The sequence below is a fragment of the Argiope bruennichi genome, chromosome 6, assembly GCF_947563725.1.
Source record: "Argiope bruennichi chromosome 6, qqArgBrue1.1, whole genome shotgun sequence".
NCBI classification, from domain to species: domain Eukaryota; kingdom Metazoa; phylum Arthropoda; class Arachnida; order Araneae; family Araneidae; genus Argiope; species Argiope bruennichi.
Window position 1 is genome coordinate 88,734,706 of NC_079156.1, and position 24,444 is coordinate 88,759,149.

General features: G+C 28.8%; 1 protein-coding gene across 1 annotated transcript in view; it reads right to left on the reverse strand.

Moving 5' to 3' along the window:
* LOC129972552 (glycine receptor subunit alpha-3-like) overlaps window positions 1–20,949 on the reverse strand; it is a 34,054-nt gene extending 13,105 nt beyond the window's left edge. The window contains exons 1-5 of the mRNA XM_056086731.1: window positions 20,741–20,949; window positions 15,841–15,911; window positions 12,780–12,847; window positions 11,103–11,311; window positions 79–161 (exon numbers count right to left, since the gene is read on the reverse strand). Coding sequence (XP_055942706.1) covers window positions 79–161; window positions 11,103–11,311; window positions 12,780–12,847; window positions 15,841–15,911; window positions 20,741–20,835 — 526 coding nt within the window. The 5' untranslated portion in view covers window positions 20,836–20,949. The remainder of the gene's footprint in view (window positions 1–78; window positions 162–11,102; window positions 11,312–12,779; window positions 12,848–15,840; window positions 15,912–20,740) is intronic.
* Window positions 20,950–24,444: the final 3,495 nt, after the last annotated feature.

Here is a 24,444-nt window from a genome sequence, read left to right on the forward strand (position 1 = left end):
TTTGGTATTTATATTTGGTATTAGATTTATATTGGCCGGTATTTCAAAAACATATTATGCATGATTTTCTATACTTACGGAGTCGAACTGAAAATATGCATCGTTGAGTATCGAAAGGATAATCTCCGAAATACATCTTGCATCCTACTTTAAATGTGTATCTACAGAATAAAAAAAAAGGCCAAATAAGACATGCTTCACTCAAAAAACTTAAAAAAATTAAGATGAAAACTGTTTTTATATTGATTATTGATAGATTTGTCACAAATTTCGTTTGTTTTACGACACTTGCATGGTTATTGTTCCTTATTTGCCGCTGAACTGAATTCAAAACAAGTGGCATTATAACTACATAAGGAGCCAAACAGTTCTTGTCATCTATATCTAATTTCAAACTGAGCATAAATTACCTGAGCCTTTGTCATGAGAACACAAATTACCTAAGCCTTTATCATGGGAACATAAAATGACTTCATTAGAATGCAATGTAGCATTCTTAGCATTCCTGTATACGTAAAAAAGAAAGTACTGTAATTGTCAAAAAAATCGAGTAAAAATTTTTTTAACAAAATTGAGTCTGCATATTTTTACTAATCTGCATCCGAAAACTTTGTTTTTAAAATTTTGCGTGCCTGCTTGTACATTTATTTGTAATAAATCAAAAATAGCCCAGGAAAGACGCAGAGCTTTTTGCCGCCGAGTCAACAATGGTACACGAGATGGTCTGCGGCTGCGAAAGCCCATATCAATTAGGATACGTTGCACAGTGTGTACGCCGACACTTATTGATAGGTCTGCATTCAAATCCGCAGGAATTTGAGAAAGTGCTGAACGTCTATCTCGTGTAATGATTCTTTTCAGTCGTCGATGATCCCGTTCTGTCATGGTCTTTTTCCGGTCACACCGCTGTTGGAGATTCGAAATTTCACTGGAAACCTGATACTCGCGGTACACCCTTGAAATGAATGTACGCGAAAATTCTAATTTCATCGCTACTTCGGAAATGTTGTGTCCCATCTCTTTCGCACCAACGATTAGTTCCCGTTAAAAATCACTTAAATCTTGAAAACCTACCATTGTAACAGCAAGAATCGATGTAATCGTCTCCTAAGACATCTATTGTCTTATATACGCACTGTCGATGCATCGCGTTACGTTAATTGGTAGAACACCTCCATTATTTGCATGCGACCTGCTATACCAATTTTTCTGTCTCTTCAGTGTAAATCGATGAAATCCGGTATCCTTACTTGTGACTACAAATATAGTGCTGTGCCAAATTTTGGATTCAATACGTCTGTAAAAAGACGACCAAAATACATATTCAGACAATAGATTCAGTAAAATTACTAGATTCAAGTTAGAGATCGATGTTCTGCAACTATTGTTCGTCAGTGTCATGCTAGGTATACTTATCCTAACCAGGGTTCACAAATTAATGTGGGAGGAAGGGGATAAAACCTTTATTGGAGAGAAAACTAAAAAAGTTTTATGGGTCACTCCCACTTGCTTCTATTGCTTTTTTGAGCTAACGGGTCTGTAATTATGCGGACGGGACGATAAATTTTTTACTCAAGCTTTCTTCTAGAATCTGGTAGAAATCTACAGTTTTAATATGCACATCGCATACTAAAATTTTGCCCATCTAGCATTCTTTTTTAAATTATGGTGTTTATAGAGAGACGAGACAATACATCATCACTTATCTTCAGACTCATAGCCATTACAGTTTCAATATTATAGACAAATGTAAATCTAAATCATTATTCTTCAAAATCACATGGTAAAATTTTTTGTCGATTATAATTTTCGTTCTATGCTTCATGTACCAGAAAAGGAGAGACTCATGTACAGAATAAGCAACTGAGTGTGTATAGAAAATTTTTATAAGGGATACTTACCAAAGACAACTTCTTATAATTTTTTTGTCTCGATAGAAATAGATATTATTCGAGACAGTGAATTTTATGCAATGATATCGATTACTCGTAGGAGAACGCCATAAACAATTTTGGAGTAAAGTTTGGTTTATTCAACAATGAAGGTAATGCCACATATATATTATCAATTCAAAGTTGTTAAAGGTCACTTGTAACCATAGTGACAAATTTGCATTTATATTAGAGATATTTGTTCAACGATGAGATTGAGATAATTCGTCCTATATATTGAAAGTAAATTTGAAAATCTCAATTTGATTTGTTTGAGTTAAGACACGCAAATCAAAAGGAATGATATCCGCAGTAAAATTTCGACCGATATAATATGCAATAATCAATAATAGCTTTGGAATAAGAATCATACGCACGTGAATGCAGTGCATTCTCATGCAACATAATTAAAAAGTCACGCTTTAATCGAACACGCATTATAGGAAATCACACAAAACAAGTAATTTGTTTTCATGGGAATTTTTTTGTAAATAAATTTGTCTTACAACGCGATTTCTATTAAAAAAATTGATACAATGAAATATCTTTTAACCCCATTGTAAAAGAATTTAAAAATTTAAATTTGCATTTGCTATATTTAGTATTTTTTAAAGTATTAAATGAATTTTTTTATGTTTAAAAAGGTCTTACTTTTTAAAAAATTAATTCAATTATCTATTTTATGAAATATTTAAATTCAAAAATAAGCTTCGAGACAAAAACATAATTTTTAGAATGATTAAATTTTTAATAATATTTAAACAAAATTTATTTATTTTAAAAAATTTCATTCCTTTTTAAAATTTAATTTATTTAATATTAATCAAATATTAAAGAAGAAATTAATTAATGTGTGTTCTAAAACCGATTTCCTGAAATTTCCTAATATTCTGTGAACCTCTAAATAATCACCATTTCTGTTTTAATATGTATTCATAAATTAGTCCTTTTTATTATCAGTTGGCTTAATTAAATGAAAATAAGCTCTTTATCTACATTCAAAAGCATAATAATCCGCGTGCCTACGTTACAAAAACATTTCGTATAATTTTTATACAAATTTGCCTCGTATTTCCTTTTTTTTTTTTTTTTTTTGTTAAATAACATTAGATAGGACCAAAAATTTATTTTGGGTAAATTTTACTTAAAAAAATTTTTAGCTCGTTTATTTTTATCAAATTAATTTCGAATTAGATTAATGACAATACTACCTTTTGTGGTTTAAATGAAAATTTGAAAAAGATGTACAATTTGTTACATATTGGCTGATGTACAAATCTCCTGTACTATATAATTAAATGACAACAACAGTAGTAAAATCGCCTACTATATAATTAAATGATCCTTCTCCACTAATGCTAAGAAATAACAATGAATGGGTCATCTAATTAGATGAAAAATTCAAATCGCAGGCATAAGAAAAGGCAACTAATGTGTTAATGATAAAACCACTTGACATGCCATCCATAAAAATCATTGTGTTTTTGAGTTAACGTGGACATATGCTCACAAATGAACACACAGATAGATTGCCTCTCGTAAGAGATTTGTCCAAAATGAAATAGAAATTTACCATTTCGGTAGTAAGATTAACATTCCAAACTTCATTTGTATGCTCATTCTGTTTTTGATTTATTATTGGACTCTTAATGATTGGGAAAACGCTGTCTGGTCCAACGAGTAACGTTTCCAATTGTATCGGATGGATGGCCTAGTATGGGTGTGGAGAAAACCCGATGAATACATGGATCTCACATGCCTACAAGAAATTGTTCAAGCTGGTGGAGGCTCCGTGATGATATGGGGCGTGTGCAGTTGGCATAAAACGGGGCCATTGATACGTCTAGACTCGACCTTGACAGCTCCGTGGTACGTTAACATCCTTTCTGACCACCTTCATCCATTCGTGCTCTGTGTGCATTCCGACGGACGATAGAAGATAACGCGCCACTCCACAAATCTACAGTAGTTACCAAGGGGCTTGAGGAGCACTGTTCTGAATTTCGCTCCCTCTCTTAGCCATCTAATTCCCCTGACATGAACATTATCGAGCACATCTGGGATGTTTTGCAACGTGCTGTCCTTAGGGAATCTCCCCCACCTTGCATTCTCAGGGCTTTGTGGACTGCCCTGCAGGAATCATGGTGTCAAATGTCTGCAGAATATCTTCACAAATTAATTCAATCCATTCAACGCCGTGTTGCGGAACTTCTGCGTGTTTGTAGGGGTTCTACACGATATTAAATTAGTATACCAGTTTTTCTGGCATGGCAGTGTAAGTCATTATGTTTATGGGTTATTAAGCTTACATGCACACGAAAGTACAGACCGAAAAACTGTCAGCTCTTTGGCAGATTTCTTTCGAAATTTGTTAAGAATTTACGTTTTGGATGTTAAATATATGTCAAACTAGCTATTACCCGCTACTTCGTTCGCGTGGAAATTTTGATGTGTATGTATGAGAACTGACGGTCTGATCAGCAGTCGGCAGTGTCTGTCTAAAATCGCCTGCGAGCTAAACGACAACGCCGCCCATCACGCCTTTTTGCCGAGGATGTTCTGCAGGCTGCAGTTGAACGCCTCTAATGCGTGCTTATGCACCATTGTGCACTCGTTCCATATTAACTTGCACTGCTACAAAAGGACTCCCCGGCTGCTGTTTTTGGAGACGTTGAATGTTGGGGTATCTTCGCTTGCAAGATTAAGCGGCAATTTGAAAACGGAATGTTCAGTCCAGCCACCGTTAACCAAAGTTGCAGCAATGCCAGAGGAAGCTATAGTCAGAGCTATATTGAGTTCTTTGCGGAGTTAAGCCAGCAGGTGTTTCAGCACAAACGTCTTACTCGTACCCCCTGGTGCGTCAAGGAAGAAAAATCCCTCCTCTCCACTATTTACTCGGTTCAGAATCGTTTCGTAGACTTGATGCTGCTTAGAAAATAATCGTAGTGTCATTTCATTGACCTACGTTTCTAAAACCGCGGTGTCGTATTTAGCTCCTTCACAAATTCGCCTGATAATTCCCCGAAATCAGCGAGGTATTTTCCAGATATGGAAATAATTTTATCCACAATCAATAACAAAGCTTCGTTAATGATTAGGTCATTTGAGTGCCATCCAGCCTATGAACGTTATCTTCTGATAAAGCGTCCTTGTATTTATCCCACAACTAGAGGGGGTTTGATAGTCCGCAAGTGCTCATTAAAATTGCAAACAGGTCTTCTAGCTACTTTCATAGCCCGAGCTTTATTACTTCGCTTCGAAAGATTAGATTTGCATTTTCTGAGCATTTCGAAAAACTATCAAATAATAACAAATTAAAAAAATTAAAACTAACCTAAAAACAATGCATTTAAAACTATAAACATATACGAAAAATATATAATTAACATAAATACAATTTAATTATAAAAACACTCAACTAACCTAAAAATAATTTATTTACATAGTATACCTGAAATAAAACAAAACAGCAAATCAAGTCCATGTTTCTTTAAAATCAAGTCAAGTCTATTTTATTTATCGATCGAGATTGAGATAGCTACAACAGTATAATACACATAATTTTTAAACTTTTAATTAAAATAAAAACATTGTTGTTATCAATCAGAACACACTGCGCATGGGTGAATTTTCAACGCCCGTTGGGGTAACGCAAATGCGTAAACTTTCTACACCAGTTGGGGTAACATAATGCAGATTAGTAATTTTCAATTTCCTTTATTCATGTTTTAATTTAAAAGTACTTCAGAATGAATCCAAAAGATCTATTAATTAACAATGTTTAATTTTAAATGCATCAAACACTAAGAAAATAAATAGAATCGTTTGAAATATTCGGTCGAAAACACGTTAAGCCTACTCTCGTTAGCGTCGGGAAAAAAACTGAAACCTTATTCATTTTTGGCGGGATTTGGCCTCAGAATTTTGGCAAGAAATTTAGTTTTTAGTTAATAAAAAATTATAAACTCAATTAACCGGAAAAATTGTAGTCTATGTCCTATTCCAGACTATAATCTACCTCTGTGCTAAATTTTATCCAATTCCGTTCTGACGTGATTGACTAACAAACATCCATCCATCCAAACTTTCACATTTATAATAGTAGTATAGATTTTGTCGATCTATCTCTTTACGCTTTGTAGTTATCGAGATCATTTGTGCTGAAATAGCCAGACATGTTGACTTTCTCTGAATCGATTTCGCTTAAAATTTGATAGAACTCCGCAAATTTTTTCTATGAAATGGGAGAGATATATGAAAAAAAAAATGCGAAAAAAACTATCCTGTTAGAATAGTAATAAAAATATATAAGTAAACTTCCAAAAAGCCCTGAGTTTTGGTATTATATGAAATTAAAATAATTATAATTTTTGCAAGGCTTTTTAACATCGAGATAAGTGCTTTCAGTTCTCGATAAAATGAGAGTGTTTCGTGAAATTGTAAATTCGGCTTTAAGATATCTCAAAACAATAATATATTCTTTTGGTGAATGTATTAATAAAGAGTTAATGTAGATAAAATTTTTTTAAAATATCTTTTATCAATACTTTAAATGCCATTTATATTATAAAAAGATCATTTTAGCTAAAATTCTGGAGATCAAAAGAAAAAGCATGAGACGTCATTACTAATTTAAAAAAAGAAAATGTGTGTTTTGTGGCTCTACAGTCTAGACCCTTCGACATAAAGTTACAACGCTTGGTATATATACACAGAAAGTGAGGAATATCGATTTCAGATAGGTATTTTTTCGAAATTTTTATTAAAATTTAAGCAACGTTTTGGTATTTTTCTGCAAAAAATGTTCCAAAATTATTACAATAAAAATGGTTTTTATCTCGTCTTAAAATTTTAAAAAAAATCAATGAAAGCAATTTTTTTGTAGTATGAATAACTGTTTTTTTTATATTTTATAAATTAAAAAAAAAATTTAACGTGTTTTTAACCAAGAATACAAACATACGTTAGAATTCTGAACAGATATTAAACGTACTTCGAATTATTAAATAAAAACATAACATTTTTGGAAGAACATAAAATTTATGATCAAAGTCAATATTAAAATCTGGAAATTTTATTTTCTTATTATTAAACTTTTGACCTTAACACGAATCACTATTGGAAAAGCAGATTTCAAGGTAGCAAGCAATATATTTACTAAAATTCTAAGAAAAATTCTTTAAAAGTTTTAATTTATATTTAAAATATACTATTCATATTTGATATGAAGAAAAATATCAATTGTTACATTATTTTAGGCTATAAATAGCAAAATGTATCCAGCTTTTTATGAATGTTTGGAGAACTGATAAAAAAATAAACAAAATGCATAATAAAACGAAAAGAACCGTATAGTTCTTCTAAAATAGTATAAATTATATCCTGGTGGTCGTCTGTGAATAAAGGTAACATTTAAGAATGGGATTAGTAAGCATTAAAATATAATCCTAGCTACCAGCTTCTTTTAAATACAGAAAGTATATATCGTGGTTGAATGAGAAACTTTAGTGAAATTATATAGGTCTTGGGTTTTTATCAAAAGCACAGAATGTCAGACTGCACAGTCTTCCAAATAACCCTAAACTGTTGGTACCTGACTAGCTGAAACAACTGTGACCGAAACATCCCAGTTTTGAGACATTTCTAGAGGTGCGGTATCTAAAGTCATGACAGTGTACACAGCGCAGCAAAACATGCTCGGTAAATCAAAATAGTGGACGGAAGAAGATGAGTGAATAAGACCGACGGGCATTGAAAGGGACTATAATTTCTAAAAAGAAAATAATAGCAACCAAAGTGACGGCAGAACTCAATCCGTATCTGTATTCTCCTCTGACAACAATTTCAAGGCATTTTCATAAAGATAATATTTACGGCAGAGCAGCAAATCATAAGTTATTTGTCACAGATATTAATGCCAAACGTCATCTACAATGGTACCATAACCACAAAACCTAGTCGATTGATAAGTTGAAGACAGTTATATGGTTTGACGAATCATCTTTCACACTTTTCCCCACAACAGGGCACATTTGGAGGATACCTGCACAAGCGTTTGATCATAACTTATCCTTCCAGCTGTCAGACATGGGATGGATCTATCGCATCGGGGTTTTCTACTTGCCAAATCGTAGCCATGAAAACAAGGATAGCTCAGGAGAAGTAAAGAGAAGTTTTAACAAGATAGATCCATTCTATGATGCAAACATTTTTCCCTAGAGGTGGAATTTTTCAAGATTATAATGTTTTCCAGGATAATATGCAGTGGGACTTTACAATCGTGGTTTGATGGTAAAACATCTCTCCTGCCCTGCACAATTCCCCGACCTCAATATAATCGAACAATTATGGCTTGTTTTAGAGTGTTCTATCCATAATCGATATCTTCCATCTGCATCTCTCCCGAGACTTTCATGATATCTCCATAAAGAATGGTACAATATTCTTCTAAACGCTGTTTAGTAATTGTATGGTTCGAACCCAAGCTGTATTACTTGCCAAAGATGGCTGTATGCCTCATTAATGAAAATTCTTGTATCCATTTATGCGCTAATCATTCTTGATCCCATTTTCTTTTTCTAAAATTCTTGTATCCGTTTACCTTTATCTGTTAAAATTTGGAGTTTAAAAATATTTTGCTGAAGAAGCTATTAAGACCAAGTTACATAAAATATTTAATTAAAAACTTTAATGACCATTAATACAAGTGAACTAGCTGATCACCAAAGACGAGTAATAAACAATAAGAAAAAAATATAAAGGCATAGAGTGAATAATATCATATGAAACAAAAAAAATCCTTACATTCATTATGTAAAATGAAAATATATTAGATATATGATTGCCATTCGATTAGAACATTTATATCTCCGTTTCACAATTTTTATAATTTTTAGTAAAATAATTTCTTTTTCATTTTTAATATACTGATAAAAAGTTTTTTTTTTCTCAAATTTATTATTTTATTTATTCTACTTTGATGGGTTTATATAATATCAACACTTACTTGGATCATTATTATTTTGAGTATAGATAAGTAGTTTATTATCTTTTAATTAAACCAACTAATGATAAAAATAATTAATTTATAAATATTTTATAATAGATATAGTCATTACTTTGAATGGCAGGATATTAGAAAACTTCAGGAAAAATATGTAATCATTCATATTATGGACTTAAGGATTTGATTAGATTTGATTTTCAAGGATAATATATATCTTTTGTTAGTTCTCCTTTATCGGTCAATCTGTACTGCAAGGAATATTCATTAAAAATGATCATAATTTTTAAAGGTTGTAAAAGAATAAAAAATTAAATTAATTTAATACTAAATGTAAAATAAGTGAAAAGTGGATGGTGCATGCTTCTCTGTTATGATGTTATTATTGTGTGCTTGGCTATCTTCCAAAAACATTCTTCAACTTTCACCTACGACAAGGATGGATATGATACACAACAAACACTTTGAAATTTTGTTTTTGTCATTAAAAAAAATCACATCTGAAGCCTAGATAATGCTACAGAGTGCTTATAGAAACTCTATTCTTTGATAACTGATAAGATATAGAAAGATAATGATTTCAATGGAAGGCGAACCTGGCTCTAGTAATTGCTCTAGCGAAACTGTGTTCAGTGATGACTGCTCTATACAATAGGTGCTGTGATAGTGAAAGGAGATGGCCGGGTCACATTATGAAACCTATCAGAAAGACATATCATTTCATTGGGTATCACTCACATATTGCTTGGAGAAAAACTGTGCATGGCACGTGATTGTACAGTGTGGATTAAGCGATTTTTCATTATTATGTTTCAAAATTAAACGTGACAATTGCTCCTCATTCCTCCTTATAACCATGATTTAGCACATGAGATTTTTTTTTCTCACGAATTTGAAGAATCACCTCCTAGTAAGCGTTTGCCATCTTCACGGGAATCGTAAATACTGTACAGGGGGATTTTTAAAGGCCTGTCTTAACTTAACACCACACCACACCTCCAATTCTTGAGCTCATGTGGCTACTTTTCGGTTTGATATAGATGTAGGTGGACTTCATTAAAAATAAAAAAAAATGAAGAGAAAAAATTACACTGTAATCAATTGGAAAGAAGTATATAAATGGCAAAATAAGAATACGCATTACATAATAACCACAAACTGGCTACTCAGGCCCACCGGAAGGAACTGTATAACATAATAAGTCATATCACTGACTCTCCGACCCGCCCGAAAGCATACGGATAAAGAAAACTGAATGGCCGGACCGCCGCAACAGCAACACTGGCGAGAACTGTGGTTGAGTTCTAAGGGCCATCACCAGCCACGGTACAACCCTTCCCGAAGGAAGTACGTCCCGTCATCGATGGGTGGAACCAGATCTCCTACCTTTTTATGTACCCTCCAGGGTAGCGAGATCCAACCACCATAGCGGAAGCATCTCATCCTCTTTCCGAGGTGCCCCCCGGGAGTTTTGTATAACATAATAAAAAAATGTTGAAAACTAGAATGAAAAATATATGTAGTACAATATAACTGGATGAATGAACATTATAATGAACCAAGCAATTATAAAAATTAGGTACTTGAAGAGGCTTAAGGATATATTAGAATTAAAATGGGAGGAGTATTAAAATATTGCACAGAAAAAATAATAGGGTTAATCTAATTGGAATAATTTCCATGAACAATTAGAAATTTTTTTAGAAGATAAATTATTAAGAGCTCCAAAAACTTCCTAACGAAGATAAGAATTTTCTGAGGTGCTATGAAAGAGTTAAAAGAAAGGATGTCGCAAAGTGGATGGGATCGTCTTAAGTGTCTGTCAATAAAGGGTTTCCGGGATATATTTGAAGACTGGAAACTTGTGGAATAAATGTAGTAGAAATAGTAATAATTTTTTTTTTACCAATTTATGATTATTCTTTATCGAACAGTCTACGTATTTATTTTCTCTGTTTGTGCTCTTTGCTTTGATCCGAGTTCCATTTTCTATTTTTCAAAACTTTGGATTAATTTATGTTCTTGTGGACTTTCATCGATGGCTTTCATGCTTCTTATACCATTTTACATTGACTGAGTCGACGAGATAAAGTAAACAAATAATTGGAGTGACAAAGAAGCAGAAAAGAGACTATGGAAACGCTTAATTAATAAGTGAGAAAACGTACCTCACCGTGTAAGAAACTGCTGTCGGAGGTCTCACGATGAAGATAATTTCACGTTCGGGAAAAGGCTGGACCTTTTTCGCCTCATCGAAAACTATGTTGGGCGTCCACAGATATTTGGAGCATATGTAATTACTCACAGGACACATATTACTGCAGTTAACGCGGTTATCTGTCCATTTAGCTGTAACAAACCCTTTAAGTTCAAAATCCTGAAATGAAACGTCAAAGTTGGCATGTTTTACGTTTGATGTTGAATTGATAGTAAATAAGATACATGGTTTCACTGCTATTTTAAATTTAATTTGAAATCAAGGGAGCATTTAACATATTGTACCTGAATATAACTTCAGAGAAGAATTGTTGATATCAACAAAGAAAATCTTATAAAACGTTTTATTGTTGAGTTCACGTTTTAAGTTCAGAAAAAAGAATCTTCCAAACCTATGAATATAATAGTATGAACTCACGTTCAGTATGGCAAAACATTTTTCAATTCCTCTATTAGTTCACATTCTCCCTATATATATTTATAGATCTTATTCAAATTTTCTATCGTTAATAAAATACTTTTTATTCATCCACTCAAGTTCAAATACATTTTTTAAACTTTTAGTGAATGACACTTGATGTTAATACAGTTTTTTCAAATATTAATTCATTGATTAAATTTAATTAATTAATTTTAGTTTTATAGGGGAGAAAAAAATTGAATAAAAACAATAAACTAAACAAAAAAAATTGAATTAATTGTAATTATTTAATAAAAAGTAACTAAAATAAAAAATTTCTTTGTTGACCTAAGTAGGAATTGACTTTAAAAAAATTATATTACTTGTTAATTTATTAGTTATTATGTACATCTAGTTTTACCATTAAATTTTTGACGAAAGTTTTTTTTTTTTTACTTTTGCCTTTTATAAATATTAATTTAAATCTAAATTCAGCATTTTTTAACCTTGCTTTTATTAATGCGATTTTAAATTGTTTACCTTCAATAAAATGCGAAGTGTCTTTTATTTATTAAATCACTCACTTAGGACATGTATAGGGCATCACCTTCTAAGTTAACTACTCGTTTGTTCAATCTATCAGCAAAGGAATATGCGGCATATAAAAAAATTATATATAGTGTAAGATTTATTTTTTGAATGTTTTGCGTTGACAATGATGAGGCGAGATTTGGATTGTTGCTCAAACTTTCTTGCTTATTTGAATGTTACTAAAGATTTCAAAAATAAAAAAGCAAGAATGTAAACATGCGTTTATTATGTTGCTTATATATTCCATGAGTTATATTTATTTTTTAAATATTTCATCGTTTGTGAAAAATCTTTAAAATAATTTAAAATTAATGTAAAAATATGTATCAAAAATTGATTTCGTAGTTAATACATAATATATTGTTCTTTATTAAGATGGAGACTTTCGTTGTAACTTTTTGCTATTATTTTAGCTCAAAAAAGAAAATTAAAAATTATATTACGTTTACCATATTTGTAAATATTTGATGTAATTCTTTAATCAATTGATTCTATCAAGGACTTTTTACAAAGAAATATATTTAACTTAGATTATCAAAAATTAGAATTAGTGATATTTTAATTTGATTTTTGATAAAGCTGTTATTTTATTTCTTTTACAGAAGATAGAAATAGTAAATAAAATTGTATACTATACCATATCGGACTCATTGATTTCGTCTATGGTGCTGATATAAAATTCAAAATAAATTTGTAGTGGTCCTCCTATTACAAACAAAACAGTAAGTTAAATTAGGAAATAACAGAAAAAAATTTGGATTGTTTTAGAACATGAAAATGAATGCAAAGAAATAGATTAATATTTTAAGACATTCCATTTTCTGAACTTATCATTTTTAGTACGATTTATCACTTTTTAATTATTGTATGTTTCGAATTATTATTCGATGGAAAAGAAATTCCTTATAAGAATGCATATTTTCCCTTATGGCAAAAAAAAAAGTCGGTAAAGATTTTATTTATATTAAATGAATTTGGAAATGATAGTTTGATATTGTTAAAAACTGTAAATTATAAGTAATATTCGCTTCAATTTTTACATTTTGTAGGAAAAAAAATGTATTTTCATCTAAAATATAGATATTAATAAATCTCAAAATTTGGTAGCATATATCTTTAATAAAGGACTTCATCAATGATTTTTTTAAAAAAAAATAATATTTATTATTATTAAAATAAAGAATAAATCTTTTTTTTCAAATCATAAAATATTTAATTGCTGAGAATAACATCAGTCAAAAGAAGGCCATTATTACGAATTCGTATTTGGATTTGTTCTTTGCTTTTTTCCCAATATATCTTCAATATCTTGATTTTGGATGCAGTGACATCTTTTGTAAGGATTCAGTTTCGAGACCGAAAGGCCCCAGATTCAAAACCAGATTTTACCAAAGATCCACATGACAGGTGGGCCGATGTATGTTAAATGAATGTCAATGTTCAGTCATTGTCAAACATTCCATTCTTTCTGGCATGCCGCGAAAGTTTGGAGTTCAGATATCATCTTCTTTTACTATACTTCAAATTTAAATGAAACAATGAACCGTTCTGAAATAGTTCTCGTTTTGCTCATAAAGGACATAAGTATAATTTATTTGTAGACATTATTATAACTAAACTATATGAAATATGATCTCGTAAGAGGTTTTCAATATGTAATTGAGCTTCATATACTTGTAATTTCAAATACGCCTAAAGGTAAAAATAGATAGTATTCATGGAAATGTTGAATGGATAAGAACACGACAGGATATCATCATGGGGAAAGTACTGAAGTTTTTCAAAGTTTCCACGAATAAATATTTAGAAATTTTCGCTATCTGTGTAATTATATTATCCGCTGAAACCACATATCTTAGGCTGTCTTTTAGATCTTACTACGTAACCAATCAATCACTTAAGTTTTATCTAAAAGTTCTATATGCCAAAATGTCATATTAATTTTTGAAATTAATCTTTCGAGTTACATTTTCACATTCTTATGTAAAAAGCTTCCAGACATCTTTATAATAAAAGTATTAAAGATTATTGTAGCGTCATCTTAGGAAAAAAAAAAGCACATAAAATCTGTCAAATTTTAATATTACATTATACCTTAACTTTTGGCTTATATATTGTTATCATCAGAATTATAGATCTAAAAAAGTTTTCAGTGTAGATAAGTCAAAAAGTGGACTTTGTATCAGTCGGCATGTCTAATCATGTGTTCTTGTAAGCAATGATTCAAAACTAGCAGGCCAGATAGATGCATTTTAGCACATACTATTAAAATAATATTTGCATTATAATCACAAGATGCTATATAATATCTCTATGATATTTTTCGATGTTCGGAATTCATATCTTAAAAAAAAACGTAACAATATTGTTGGGCATTTTGTGTTTATAGAGTATAAAGATATAACAAAATTTTGAATCAATCTACCAAAGAAAAATAGTTTAAAAAATAAAATTGATTTTTAAACTATATTAAAAAGATAATTTCAAAAAAAAATGTTTTATTATGCAGGAGTACAAAAAAGTAGAAAACTTTTTTCCTTTACTTTTTAATGAAAATAGATATTTATGTTTCATTATACAAATATAATTAAATATTTCTTTTATTCAGTAGGCTTAGTTATATTAGTGGCTATGGATTTGACTGCAATCAGTTTGCATAAAAATCGATTCTAGATCAATTATACTTAATCATCATTAATCTTCAAATATCCGTCTTTTAGATCTTATTATGTAACTAATCAATCACTAATGAATTAAGTTTCATCTAAATGTACTAGACACCAAAATGTCATATTAAGTTTTGAACTTATATTTCTCGATTTACATTTTTACATTCAAACGATTAAGTTATGACTTTTTCAGAATCATTTTTTACTTAAATTTAAGATAATATAAAGTGTAAAGCATTATTTTACACTGCTTTTACTATTTGATATTTAATTAATAGTTATGTTGTTAAAATTTCATCCATAAAGGCAAATTTGGCCAAATACCGAATAAATACTCTCAACTTATGCCATTTAATCTAAACCTTGTTTCTAAAATAAAATATGTTTATATCAAGTAAATTTTAAACTGAAATGATAATATTTTCTATATTTTGCTCAAAATTCAAGCTAATTTTTGCTGAAAAGATGATTTTTTAGACATTTTCTATTGATTTACATTTCTCAGTTATCACACGGTAAAGCAGCAGATTACGTGTTGGTGGATCACTGACTGTAACTGATTTAAGCGAAAATTTAATTTAGGAATATAAATTTTGACATCAAAGGTTTTTACAATATTTTGCGATACTAAGAGTTGAGGGTTGATTTAAGTATATTCGGCATCGTCTGCCCCTGATTCAAATTTGAAAAATTGTGCATAAAATCTCTTGCGTAGCTTTAATGAAGAAAGCTGTCTTCTGTAGGAAAATAAATAAATATTAGCAATCGAGAATCCTAAACTTAATTTCAACCTGGTTCATTGTTTGTCACATAACTTTCTGATGGCATTACGAAAGGATATAACAAAGCAGACAAAGCCCTCTATAATGCCAATTTTTATCCCCACTTGGTATAACACATCTAGTCAAGCCTAGGTATAACAAATCTAGGCCCAATTTCCATAATATGCTTATTACTTAAATAATTAAGGTAGCATATATATTATGGACTTGTATGTAACCTTATAATAATTAAGGAATCATTACATACCTGGAGCCTTAGGAATATCAAGTTTTCTGTAATTTATTGGTAAAATGTCAATGCAATCCTGCCCTTCTGAGCTGAAATACGAATAAATTTAATTAGAAGCCGTTTCATCTTTTATCTGTATATAAAAAGGGATTTTTTAAAAAAAATTCGAGCATCTTTTTGGTGAAATTTTTTTTGGTCTTGTGATCAATTCTTTAGTAATTCTCTATTAAGTGGCGCCACTAATACAAAAGTAAATTGATATTAAATAATGATTAACTGATAATTAAGTTATAAAATATTAATAAATTATATTATCATAGAGATTGCACAAATAAACAACATTTTAGAAATGACAAACCAAGAAGTGAGCAAAAAAATCAACTACAAAATCTTTTTTTCAATAACATGAAATGATTCAACTTGAATTAAAATTTTTAAAAGAAAGGCAAATATATATCCATGTGAAAGATAGACTTTTACAGCTGCAAATATTTAAAATAATTTATGATAAAGTGTTAACTACCCAGCTCTGATTACCTGAGGTTTTAAGATAATCAGTCAGTTATCATCAATCATCAACAGTTAATTTTTATTTATTACCTCATTGCTTTTAACAATAAAGTGATAGAAAAATTGTTTAAAATAAGTATATTAAGAAATATTTTTAAAAATAACATTTAAGGGCATGACAAACTCAAATAACTTTTAAGTCTTTTTTATGTTCTTTAAATTCTTCATAACATTAGTCAAAAAAATAATTATTGGAAAGTTAATAAAAGTCGCAAAAGCAATTCAGTTTTATTAAGAAAATAATAAATAATAGAAAATAAATAAATGCAATTGAAATGGCCTGTTACAAATATTTATTTTTTATTAATAAATTGGTAGTGCAGAAACATTTTTCAATATCCATACTTTTGAAGCGTAAGAACTTATATTTTTTAAATATATATATATGTGTGTGTGTGTGTGTGTGTGTGTGTGTGTGTGTGTGTGTGTGTGTCTGTGTGTGTGTGTGTTATTATAGAATGCATCTGTGTTATTGAGAAGGAAATTGCATGTTGTTGAATACTGCAACACAATAATAAAAATATTTCATAATACTTAACAAAAAAACAAGTAATTCCAATTACTCAGAAAAAATTTTCGACACTTTTAAAAATTAGTTTTGTTTAAACTTAGTTGTTTTTTTATAAATAAGCTTCTGACAAGAATTATTTGGGAAATAATTGTGAATTCAAATTATTATTATTTTTAAATAATTCAGTATAAGGTATTTGATAAATATCGATGTTTTAAATCTCCCTGGGTCCAAAAAATAAGCTATTTCTGATATCATACTTGGCATCTTTTTGTCAGTATGGGTATGTGAAAATGAACACAGCACATAAACGCAGTTTGGTATGCAATCTTTGTCAGGATTATCTTTTGGTATCAAACTTAGGACTAAATTCATTGGAACAATATTTTAGAGTGTACATTTGATTTCTTCATTATTTTTTGACTTAACATTACATTTTCTATTAAAATTTAAAATGTATACATGCGCGCGCGCGCGTGTGTGTGTGCCCTAGAAAAGCGTCAGCTAATCTTGAGCTACCAAATTTGGCAAATACTTACATACTTCGAAGAGTATAACTTTGCATTTCGGACGAATTAAATAATTAATTGAAAGTTTTCATTCGAATTTTAATTAAAAGTCACGCGAAATTTTGATGTTTAATTAATTTAATTTTTAATTAATGCGTTAATTCTTTTGCCTTATGATTTTTTTCAGTTTAATTTTAAAAATATTCTTAATGCATTTTACACAGATATATTTTATAGTTGAATTGAAACTCAATCGCTTTCATTGTTATCACCAATATTTTGACATAAAAATCTGACGTTTACTCTATTGCTGTTAATGATTAAAATGAGAAGACACGGCTTGTTTTTACATGTTATATTACTTTTGTATGCTTTTAATAAAATCTTTGAAATGTTGTTGTACTTACAAGTAAGGTTTTAGCTTCAGAATTAGACAATAATGAAAACTTTTTAAAGTTAGCCCATTCTTAAATATTACTGTTCTTTTCTGTTATATAAAAGTATGTTCAAAGATATAGATAGAAAACTATGGAAATGTACAACTAACAGAATGGTATAAAGTTTCTAAAATAGTATGTTATTTGTCAATCAAAATTTAAAAATATTTTACCGGAAGCGATTGTGACCAAGTTACACAGCATATTTATTTGCAGCATATTTATTATTCGCTGGTATTAAAATTTTTAGCAAATTTTAATACCAGCGAATCAACTGATCATCAAAGGGGTGGGGTTATTAATCATTGAAGTCAAAAGACAGCCCTTTTTTTTGCTACAAGAATTTAATTTTAGAATTTAATATTTAGAACTAATATTATTACAAATATTTAGAAGTACCTAGTTATTCATATTTCAAAAATTGCACAAAATTTTTTATGACAAAACTTAAATTTTTTACGTATTTTGCATATTTAAATAATTAAAAGATTTAATATAATTTTAACGAAGATTAAAGGATTTTTAAAGACTAATTATGATTAAAATTTATTTTTTAAAATCTTTTCTTTCAAAACAAAAACAAATGATTTTTTTAAAAAAGTATCAATAAATTATTAAAAATTAGTTGCATTTGGCGACCTGTTAATGGCGGCTGAAAACTTCAATTAAATATTTTGTGTAGCTAAGATTAAATAACTCCTTCAGCCAAATATTTTCAATCTTCAAATTTTGATGGATATATCATTCTTACTATTTTAGAAGCCTTACATCATTCTATTCTTTGTAATATACCTTCCCCTAATGCTCTGTGCATATCTTTATACCTCTTATTATAACACAGGAAAAGTAGCAGTATTCAAAAATGGTCATGCTTTTAAAAAAAGTTTCCCCATAGCTTGATTCTAAAGTTGAACCTTAATTGCAAGTGAAATTGAATTTAAAAAATGTTATTGAAAGAAAACCTTATCCTTAAAATTTATTCAATATGGAAAAATAAGTCAAATCTTCATATCTTGAACATCAATACAGAGAAAAACACCAGACTGAATAGTATTGCGAAAAAATTCCAGACAGTTAATATCAAAAATGAAAACGATTTGAATTTCACTTCAAAAATGAAATATATTGTTGTAAAATACTCTTAAAATATCTTTTAAATTGATTAAAAATTGAAAAGCATTTTACAACAAAATATTTCTAACAAAAAGGCAATTTTGTAATTTTAAGAGGATTTAGAAAATATATTTTGTATGCAATAATTTCGAATTTATCTCGGAAAAATGGCAGAAATTCGCTTCATTTTTTATTAATATAAATCTCAATTAAAAATTATATTCAAAATTTGGGGGCTCTATATAAATGGTTTGATCTGCAGGAAGGGAGCGAACCCATATACAGGTTCACACACACACACACACACACACACACACACACACACACACACACACACACACACACACACACACACACACACACACACACACACACACACACACACACACATATTCAACTTATTAAGAAAAATTTAGTTAAAGCAAAATACAACTCCCAAAAAAATTGTAATTTTACTTATTAGCTGATTTTTTTCATTATAGAATTTTAAGGTCATTAAGTATTTTGAACTAAACATATATATATAGTGCTCAACAATAAATAAGCAACTATAATGGTAAACATAAGCAACTATAATGGTAAACAAATAATGGCTAATAAGTAATGCCACTAGAAATACAAAAATTTTTGTAAGGCATTTCGATACAACTTTAAAAATGTGAGAATTCTGTGAAAGCTTTTCTTTTTTTCCTGATTCCAAAAATTAGTTTTTTAAATGCTCAGTAGCATTTTAAGGAAGCTTTCCGAAACTTTAGAAGTCATAATTATCCTTCATTAACTGTCATTTATTTTGCTATAAAATTAAAATATCAAAATTTTCAGTAGAATAATTAAGAGTTATTTTCTATTTTCCTTATATAATAGTTTAAAAAAATATTTATGAGCCGTAAAATACTGTAGGTCCAGCAGCTTAATTTAAAATTGTCTTAAGAATTTCAATTAAGAATCAAAAAAGATTCTTAAAAATTAACTATTATTTATATTTTTGTCTTTGATATTGAAATTTATTTTTGGTTCCTTTACAAAAATTAGTTAATAGTTCTTATAAATTCTTCCAAATTGATTAAAAGAAAATCAAAGCTTTTGCAATCATTTTTTACAAAAGAATATCTAGTTGTAGAGATTTCAATTATTTTAAAATCTGTATGAAATCTCATCTGTGCAAAAAAAGAATGCAGTTTCTTTTATATTTCTCCAAAAAAAAAAAAAATCTTCAGACCATTTAAATGAGAAATCCCCTTTGATTTTCTAAATTTTAACCTTTTTTCTATTATTTATTATTTTTGGAAAACGGAAGATACGTGAAAGTTATCAATATTAACTATAGATTTTGCTTAAATCGTCTTAATTAATGTAATAAATGATTAAATAATATAGTAAGTAAAATGAAATTTTATTATAATGTTTGTTTAGCATAAATAAAACGGAGAAAATCTTGGAAAGTTTTAGAAAAAAAAATGTTATTTTTTTAGAAGAAAACACCATCGAAAAATATTTTGACTGTTTTCTAAGAAATTTAATGATATGAGTCGCAAAATATTTTATATAAAATTTATATAAAAATATTAATATGTATAAAATATTTGATACATATTTTTGAAAATTTCTTTTGGAAAAAAAACCTATAAATATATATACACACACACACAATTAGCCAAAGATTATATAAGAAAGAGAAATTCCAAAATACTTTTTTTTTAGAAAGTCGGTGTTCATGATTTTTTTCTCTTTAAATATGTCCTAATTTTAAAACGAATGAATAAAATTTCTCAACTTACCGAAAACCTGATGTCGTTGAAGTCACGCCATAATTAAATATATAGTACATTAAACTAATGAAAAATAGTTTTCCAGCTTCACGAAAGGTGCACATGCTACGACTATAAATTCACATTTAAAAGAAAGCGCTCAGTTTCAAACCGGTATCTTCGCCAATTTGAAGCCGGTAACTTCGCCAATCAATACCATCCCGCATGTCTTACACAAGTTTCCACTATACATTGTTTCCTAAATAATGGTGAGCAACCATAGTAACGATGAGAACATCCTAAATTAAACTTTTTTGAAAAAAGGTTAAACATAACAGTGACGTCATTCGAAAATATGCCCCTTTCAGCACAAAAGCGCAATGTGCGTGATTTAAGTTTTCGCTTTTAGAAAAACATCTTCATGAATAAACATAACCGAATGTTTTTGTTAGCTAATTTTCATCGTAAATGTAGCTAAACTCATTTTACTTTATTTTTTATATTCAGGCTTAATTCTTTATTATTTACAATCATATAATGTATTCATTAAAAAATAGCATTTGACATTTTGAAAATTCCGATAGCGATTTAAATATTCGTTGTTTGGTTTGAGATACCAATACTGAAGCTGAATACAGATCAGTTAAATTTAAATATTCAAGCGAAAAAAATTATGAAGTACATAGTTGTCTTAAAGCTATATGACTGCTCAATTGTTGTCACATATTTTGATCTATTAAATAGCTGTTCTGAATGTTTGATTTTTTGCAATTTTTTTTTCTTGAAAAAGTATTGATACATTGAGAATATAAACTAATCGATCCAATGATTTCTGATCTACTAATTATTCATTTGAAAATATTTTTAGGTATAAAATATCTGAAGTAACCAAGGAGACGATCGGAACTCTCACTTACAAATTACTAAACTTTGCGAAACCAATAATTAGTTTAATGGTGACAAAATTTATTCTTAGCATACATATAACTTCTGAAATAAGTTTTGAAAAATATATCGAATTCCTTGTTTTATGTTTAAACACAGTCTTAGTGTTAACAAATTTCTTTAATGTCTGTGGCGATGAAACATTTTGCTGATCGTGAAATGCAATATTTCTCTCTATATAAAAGAGGTAATGGCTGCTGTTATATGCTTCGCAAACACTGCAACAAGGTAAATAGATTAATGGTACTAACTAAAAATACAACGCTAAAAGTAATATTCCTCTAAAACGTTTTCAAAATGTCTCAACTATTTTTTCCTATGCCGTCAATAGATAAAAAAAAAAGGCTGTTAGTTATTTCTTAAACGTGTTTTTTCCAAAAGTTTCAAATAATTCTTTTCCTATGCCATCAATAGAAAAAAGGTTCCTAATTATTTTATAAACATATTTTTTCAAAATGTTTCAAACCATTTTATTCCCTATACCATCAAATGAAAAAAGTTTTTAGTTGTTCGCTAAAAATGTTTTTCAAGATGTTTCAAACCATATTTTTCCAATGCCATCAATTGAAAAAAGTTCCTAGTTATTTCTTAAATATGTTTTTTGAAATATTTCAAACCATTTTTTCCTAATGCCCTCAATTGGAAAAAAAAAGCATTCCTAATGATTTCTTAAACATGTTTTTCAAAATATTTCCAAATTTTTTCTTCCTTTACATCAAAAGAAAAAAAGATCCTTGTTATTTCTTAAACATGTTTTTCATAATGTTTCAAATGAAAGAAAAAAAGTTCCTAGTTATTTCTTAAACATAATTTTTCCATGTGTGTTAATTCCATCTAACGTTATCTGTTAGTAGATTTCGTTGACTATTTATTCTAAATGTGAAGGATAAAATTCCTTTTGTACTTAATTATATCAACAATATTTAATAAATTCAAAATTTTTTTGGAAAAGCGCAATGTGCATGTTTTACTTTTTTTTTTCTTTTAGAAAAGCATCTTAGTGAACTAACATAACTTAAACCTTTTTTGTGTGATAATTTCCGATACACATGTTTTTCTTAATTGTTTATATCGAAGCATTTTACTGTTTATACTCAGATAATTTATATTTAAAACGAAATAACATTTTGTGCAATATGGGTTATAGTTGTATGTAGATGAATTTGTAAAAGGAATGGACATATCAATTAAAAAAGTCAATATATTTTACCACTAATAGAATATTACTATTTACACTAATAGTATATTGTTATTACTAATTATATACTGATTATTAATAGCAATTAATATGTTACTATTAAAAATTTGCAATAAATTGTATCATCATAAAAAAAAATTTTAAGAATACGATTCTAAAAGACGACGAAGAAAATAACAACCCAGTGAAAAACTAGACAAATCGTTTGATTCATATCACTTTTTGGAATTTTTTTCCAGTTGTTGATTTTTTTATAGATGAAAGACTCATTTGCGTTTTAGCTGAAATATCAGTAATTCTAGCACTTAAATATTCTCTTTTACATTTTTCACTAAATGCCGCGAAAATGAAAGATAAGAAAATTAAAAGATATTTTGGGTTATCGAATAAAATGTGATAAACAAATTTCTACTATTTTATAGATAAGTTAATTATGATAAATCTTTTTTACATTGTCCTTAATTATTATTGATTAAAATGCTTTAAGAAACAGTTTAATTTATTGTTTTATATATTCTTATCTTATGGTTATTGTCACATTTTAATCATATAAATTTTATTATTCTTTATTAATTTAAATTCATTTTATAATTAAAGAATTGCGTATCAAATTTTTTAAACGGTTTTTCTATTGTCGTTTCTTTGGAGAGCTGTACTTGGGTATTTTTCACCTATCTATGTTATAATTAGGACAGATGAACTTATTCAAAAATGTCATCTTTTTTTTACTTAAAATCATATTATCATGTGAGAACATGATATTGTTTTCGCTTGAGGTTTTGGAGCCTCAAAATGTGAAGGCAACAAATTGTTGAAGCCTCAAAATGTGAAGGCAATAAATTGGCTATTTATACTTTTTTTTTTATTTTGGAGTCAGCTTTCACACTATAGCTTTTGAAATATCTATTGTCTACTAATGCAGTTTTATTTTGGAGTCGGCTTTCACAGTATAGTTTTTCCATTATCTATCTTCTGCTAATGTAGTATTTCCCTTGGAAATCAGAATGTTATTGCCTAACTCGCGCAACGTTTTTTAAAAATAAACCAAATAAATTAAAATATTGTTTGTTTAATTGATAAAGATTGTTGTTTCAGGGAAAATTTCAACTAATTAAAATAGGGTTATTAGAAAATAATGCAGAAGGTTGTCTCATTTGGCGATTTATAGCCGATTAAAGTTACAACTTAATTTCCAAATTATACATTCTCTGAATTCTTACGAATTGTCTTAATTAATTTAAATCATTAACCAGTTTAAACCGGTTTGAAACAATCATGAGACTATTAGATTACGCACGCGTTGATATTTAGAAAAACGATGTTTTTTTTTGTTTTTTTTTTCCATCTCAAAATCGGTTTGTTTGCCAGCTAGAAAAATTGTAAATGGAAGTTTAAAAAAATTATCATTATATATATATATATATACACACAAAAGTAATAAAAATCAAGTTAATAAGAAAATCAAATTAAACCAAATAAAAAAGAATCCGGCCTGAAGACTTTTTCAAGGGTCACCCTCAGGCAGGGATTCAAAAAAGGGATTTTTTCTGTGAAGAAATACAGACTAGATAGTCTAACAATGATTCCTCGT